A 6,710-nucleotide genomic window follows, 5' to 3' on the forward strand; every position below is an offset into this window, starting at 1 on the left:
ACTGATTGTACCAGGTGATTATCAGTAAAGACACGTTAAAGATCTCTCTCTGGTCCATTTCCCAGAGAGCGTCTTGTGTGTCACATGGGGTGGTGTGTATGGATGACTGTGACTGTGCCAAAACATGAGGCTCCCTTTCTAAGAATGTCTACCAAATGGGGGATATCCCTCTGCTGTCTGTTGTTCCCCCTCGCTGCCTTCTCCCCCTCTCACCGGCTCAGAGAGGGGTGGATCTGGAAAACACACACAACACACACACACACACACACACACACACACACACACACACACACACACACACACACACACACACACACACACACACACACACACACACACACACTGATTCGCACTCGTCTCCTCCATCTTTATTTTTGAAGCATAAATCAACAGTTTGGCTGAATGGAATGCAGACCAGTAAGACCACAGGGGGTGGGTGTGTGTGTGTGTGTGTGTGTGTGTGTATGTGTTCTTTCTGCCCAGCTCTCTCAAACACACACACTTCATTGACTGAAAATCTTGACACTATTAAGGGAAAAGTAAACCATGAATCAGATTGGCCTAAATGAAAAGAGAGAGCACCCACTACAGTGATATACCATGTGAGAGATGGACACTTTTCTCAAAGCCATTACAAACTAATCTATTTAATCCCTCTCTGTTCCATCCCTTTTAAAACCCTAACACATCATCATTAAACTCCACCAGACAGCTCCCCATGTTGTCATAACACCCTCCTCTCTGTGACAGACAGAGACAGCGAGAGAGAGAGAGAGAGAGAGAGACAGAGAGAGAGAGAGAGAGAGAGAGAGAGAGAGAGAGAGAGACAGAGAGAGAGAGAGAGAGACAGAGAGAGAGAGAGAGAGAGAGAGAGAGAGAGAGAGAGAGAGAGAGAGAGAGAGAGAGAGAGAGAGAGAGAGAGACAGAGAGCGAGAGAGGGAGAGAGAGAGGTGTCTGTCTTGTTTCCAGATGAGTGAAGCAGGCTTTTCCGTTTGGTGCTTCAGTGAATTTAGATGTCAGAAGCGACCCTGGTCGACATTTACAAAACCAAAATGTTTCAATGAGAGAGATGATGCTGATCATCATTGATGGCAGACAAGAGCAACAATGTACAGTACGTAACATAGGATACCACACACACACACACACACACACACACACACACACAGTGTGACAGGGTAGGAAACATTGCACAATCTTGTATCAAATCTTAGCAGTAGAAACTCTTATCACACCTGCTGCTGTAGAGAAAGGACCAGCAACTTGTGCCCCAAATTCCCTTCATATTCCCTTCATATTCCCTCCATATTCCCTCCACATTCCCTCCACATTCCCTCCACATTCCCTCCATATTCCCTCCACATTCCCTCCACATTCCCTCCACATTCCCTCCATTTTCCCTCCACATTCCCTCCATATTCCCTCCATATTCCCTCCATATTCCCTTCATATTCCCTCCATAGTCCCTCCATATTCCCTTCATATTCCCTCCATATTCCCTCCACATTCCCTCCACATTCCCTCCATATTCCCTCCATATTCCCTCCATATTCCCTCCACATTCCCTCCATATTCCCTCCACATTCCCTCCATATCCCCTCCATATTCCAAACGAGCTTCAATGCCATACAACACTCCTTCCGTGGCCTCCAACTGCTCTTAAACGCTATTAAAACCAAATGCATGCTCTTCAACCGTTCGCTGCCCGCACCCGAATAGCATCACTACTCTGGACGGTTCTGACCTAGAATACGTGGACAACTACAAATACCTAGGTTTCTGGCTAGACTGTAAACTCTCCTTCCAGACTCATATCAAACATCTCCAATCCAAAATCAAATCTATAATCGGCTTTCTATTTTGCAACAAAGCCTCCTTCAGTCACGCCGCCAAACATACCCTCGTAAAACTGACTATCCTACCGATCCTTGACTTCGGCAATGTAATTTACAAAATAGCTTCCAATACTCTACTCAGCAAATTGGATGTAGTCTATCACAGTGCCATCCGTTTTGTCACCAAAGACCCATATACTACCCACCACTGCGACCTGTATGCTCTCGTTGACTGGCCCTCACTACATATTCGCCGCCAAACCAACTGGCTCCAGGTCATCTATAAGTCTTTGCTAGGTAAAGCTCCGCCTTATCTCAGTTCACTGGTCACGATAACAACACCCACCCGTACCACGCGCTCCAGCAGGTATATCACACTGGTCATCCCCAAAGCCAATTCCTCCTTTGGCCGCCTCTCCTTCCAGTTCTCTGCTGCCAATGACTGGAACGAATTGCAAAAATCGCTGAAGCTGGAGACTTACATTTCCCTCACTAACTTTAAACATCAGCTATCTGAGCAGCTAACCGATCGCTACAGCTGTACATAGTCCATCTGTAAATAGCCCATCCAATCTACCTACCTCATCCCCATATTGTTTTTATCTACTTTGCTGCTCTTTTGCAGACCAGTATTTCTACTTGCACATCATCACCTGCACATCATCATCTGCTCATCTATCACTCCAGTGTTAATCTGCTAAATTGTAATTACTTTGCTACTATAGCCTATTTATTGCCTTACCTCCTCACGCCATTTGCACACACTGTATATAGACTTTCTTTTTTTTCTATTGTGTTATTGACTGTACGCTTGTTTACTCCATGTGTAACTCTGTGTTGTTATATGTGTGGAACTGCTTTGCTTTATCTTGGCCAGGTCACAGTTGTAAATGACAACTTGTTCTCAACTAGCCTACCTGGTTAAATAAAGGTGAAAAAAATAAAATATATATATTTTTTTTTTTTTCACCTTTATTTTATTTAATTTCACCTTTATATATTATATATATATATATATATATACATTCCCTCCACATTCCCTAGATATTCCCTCCACATTCCCTAGATATTCCCTCCACATTCCCTAGATATTCCCTCCACATTCCCTAGATATTCCCTATGGATCCTGGTCAAAAGTAAAGCACTAAATAGAGGATAAGGTGCCATGTGGGACACAGACATAAAAGCTACTGCAGTCATGTAGAAATAACACCAACCTCTCTGCTGTAGAACATGTGTATTAACTCCCACACACTCTCTCTCTCTGTTTTTATTTTAACCTTTTTTTAAACTAGGCAAGTCAGTTAAGAACAAATTCTTATTTACAATGACGGCCTACACCGGCCAAACCCGGATGACTCTGGGCCAATTGTGCACCGCCCAATCCTGGCCGGTTGTGATACAGCCTGGAATCGAACCAGGGTGTCTTGAGATGCAGTGCCTTAGACCACTGCGCCACTTGTTGTTTGTTTTTAATATTATCTAAAAAGGGGTATCCAAAAATATTTACAGGTAGGAGCATATCAGCATATTATCTTATGTCCCCTGACATTTTATCTCTAAAGTTTCTAAACATCTGTGGATACATTTAATGATGAGGTGCGACTACATAGGTGACTATATAGTTTTCCTGGATAGTCAACAAGGGTCGTGCTAACGAAAGGCAAAGGGTTTGCAACAAAGTATCCAGCCATACAGTTCTACACAGACTGGGCATGTCGATAGTAGTTACTATGTAACTATGTAACAGACTGAATCCACATAAACGTAGCCTGACAAAATGCACATTGCATTGGCTATAGGCCTACATAAAATGTTGCAAAGCTGTCAGCCTTTAACAGTAAAATAAAATAAAATAAACGTTATTCCAAGACAACAGAGAGCGTTGGTGACTTTCTGAAATCTAAATCACGACTCACTTTAGTGATGATGAGCGGTTCTCCGTGCTCGAGACCTCCTTTCAGCGTGAACCCCCAAGGCGAGCCTCCCTTCAGCTGGACTTGGATATGGTTAAACGAAACGAGCTGCTCAACCGTCTCCATTCTAGATCTCTTTTACCGTTATTATCCTCGCCGTGATCTACCACGAGGAGTCACTTTTCTACCGGCGCCGTTTTAGAAGTCTGAGTCTCCATCATGGGTCTACCATCATTAGCCTACCGCCGGAACGGACAGAGGAATGAGAGAGAGAGAGAGAGAGAGAGAGGTGGGGGAGGGCTCCAAAAAAAGTTTGGCCAGTGTTCCAAAACTTCTCTGACGCGTAGGAAGAAGTTATTTCCAAGTCCACACTATTCGAAAGCGAGTTTGATTGACATCTTTCGCAGCCAGTCACGGTAGAGATTGAGCTGTGATTGTCCAATTAGAGTGCCCAGGGGGATGGACGTGTCAAGCTTCAACCGCTGTGTTGTATCGTCGCCTTGTCTGTCTGAAAACCGACAACTTTACAGAAATAATTGTATCCGTTCTGTAGTGTGTACGTTCCAAACGGTACCCTTTGCCATATGCCATATGTAGTGCACTATTTTTGACCAGGACCCATAGGCTAGTGCATTATATAGGGCATAGTGAGTCGTTTGAGACGTAATTCATGTGAATATCCCCTCGTTCATTTGTAACCTGAAACCTTTAGTGGAGGTGTGAAGCTGTGAAGTTGTTATTAGGCCACTAGCGTACACACATAGAATGTACTTTTTTGTTGTTGTACATGTTTGAGACATAGGGGTCGCCTAGGTCTAGTTAGCCTACAGTAAAACAACATCAATATCTGTTCTATCCACTGTAATCATTTATTAAACATTTTTTGAAAGAAATGCTTACATTTCTAAGTCTTAAATTCAACAATTATTCAACTGTGGGCACGTTGATGAGAACAAATGATATCTTACCTGTATATAACCATATATACACATTAGGCCGTAACTGAGAAAAGAAAGAAACCTTCGTTTGAAATGGATTGTCTTCAGATAGGTCTATTGTTTTTTTGTGTTCAGTTTTCCCACATTCTTCTCCCCTGTAATTCACTTTAGATAATGACCGTTGTGGAATGTTTAAAACTGGCCCAACCTCATATTTATAAATAGTGTGTGTGTGTGTGTTTGTTTCTAAAATGACTTGCAAATAAAGTCTACAGCCATTCTGTAGGCTTCCCTTAACAATAATACATTGGGATTTCTTCACATTTAATTGTGTTTCAAAGTGGGATTAAAATTGATTTAATTTTGATTTCTTGTCAACAATCTACACAACATAGTCTGTAATGTAAAAGTGGAAGAAAATGTATTATTCTTTTAATGATAAAAAAATGAATAACTAAAATATAGTCGTTGCATAAGTATTTCTTTAGGTAAACCTAAATTAGTTTGGGAGTAAAATTTGGCGTATCAAATTACATAAAGTTACATGTACTCACTGTGTGAGATAATAGCGTTAACTTTATTTTTGAATGACTTACCTTTCTTCTGTCCCCCATACATACAACATCTGTAAGGTCCCTCAGTCAAGTAATACATTTCAAACACAGATTCAACTACAAAGACCAGGGAGCTTTTCGAAAGCCTGATTTTTTTATTTATTTAAATGTAACCTTTATTTAACTAGGCAAGTCAGTTAAGAACAAATTCTTATTTACAATGACGGCCTACTGGTGAGCAGTGGGTTAACTGTCTTGTTCAGGGGCAGAACGACAGATTTTTACATTGTCAGCTCGGGGATTTGATCCAGCAACCTTTCTAGCCCAACGCTCTAACCACTAGGCTACCTGCCACCCCACAAAAATAAATAAGGGCAGTGACTGGTAAATGTGTAACAATAACAAATCAGACATTGAATATCTCTTTAAGAATGGTCAAGCTAATAATGATGCTGTGGAAGATGTATTAAACCCCCCAGACACATCAAAGATAGTCATCATTATGAACTGAGCTGCAGGACAGGAAGGAAACTGCTCAGGGATTTTACCATGAGGCCATTGGTGATTTTAAAACAGCTACAGTTCAATGGCTTATAGTGAGAAAACAGGATGGATCAACAACATTGAAGTGACTCCACAATAACAACTTAAATGACAGTGTAAAGAAGAATACAAATATACAGAATACAAAATATTCCAAAACATGTATCCTGTATGTAATAAGCCACTAAAGTAATACTGCAACAAAACACAGCAAAGGAATAACGTTTTTGGCGTAAATGCAACACCTTATGTTTGGGGCAAATCCAACACAACACATCACTGAGTAGTATCTGCCTTCTTATTTTCAAGCATGGCGGTGGCTGCCTCATGGTACAGTAGGATTGACATTAGCAAATACTGGGGAGTTTTTCAGGATAAAAAGAAACAGGGTGGGGCTAAGCACAGGCAAAATCCTAGGGGAAATCCTGAGACGGAGAGAGGAATTCACATTTCATCAGGACAATAACCTACAACACAAGGCCTAATCTACACTGGAGTTGATTATCAAGAAGACAGTGAATGTTCCTCAATGGCCAAGTTACAATTTTGACTTTTATCTGCTTGAAAATCTATGGCAATACTTGAAAATCGCTGCCTAGCCATGGCCTAGCTTGAGGAATTTTGAAAAGAATAAAGGGGCAAATATGCACAATCCAGGCGTGCAAAACTATTATAGACTTAGCCAAGATAACTCACAGTAATCGCTGCCAAAGGTGAATCTAACATGCATTGACTCAGCAAGCTGAATAATTATGCAATGACTATATTTTAGTTAAAACATTTGTATTCATCTTTAAAAAAAAGTTTTTATCTTAATCTTAATTTCATCTTCCACTTTGACAGAGTATTTTGTGTAGATTGCAGACAAAAAAAATACAATTTAATCTATTTTAATCCCATTTTGTTACACAATAAAAATGTGAA

The 6,710-nt window shown here is 41.1% G+C and overlaps 1 protein-coding gene across 2 annotated transcripts in view; it reads right to left on the bottom strand.

Annotated features, from left to right (window-relative positions):
• The window catches only part of LOC106578042 (protein Shroom4), a 104,057-nt gene extending 99,997 nt beyond the window's left edge, over positions 1-4,060 (bottom strand). The window contains exon 1 of one of the 2 annotated variants that reach the window (XM_045701588.2): positions 3,755-4,060. In XM_045701588.2, coding sequence (XP_045557544.1) covers positions 3,755-3,877 — 123 coding nt within the window. In that variant the 5' untranslated portion in view covers positions 3,878-4,060. The remainder of the gene's footprint in view (positions 1-3,754) is intronic. The other variant, XM_082965298.1, reaches the window with a different exon arrangement.
• Between the last annotated feature and the right edge of the window lie 2,650 nt (positions 4,061-6,710).

The sequence above is a fragment of the Salmo salar genome, chromosome 18 (genome assembly GCF_965601325.2).
Source record: "Salmo salar chromosome 18, fSalSal1, whole genome shotgun sequence".
NCBI lineage: Eukaryota > Metazoa > Chordata > Actinopteri > Salmoniformes > Salmonidae > Salmo > Salmo salar.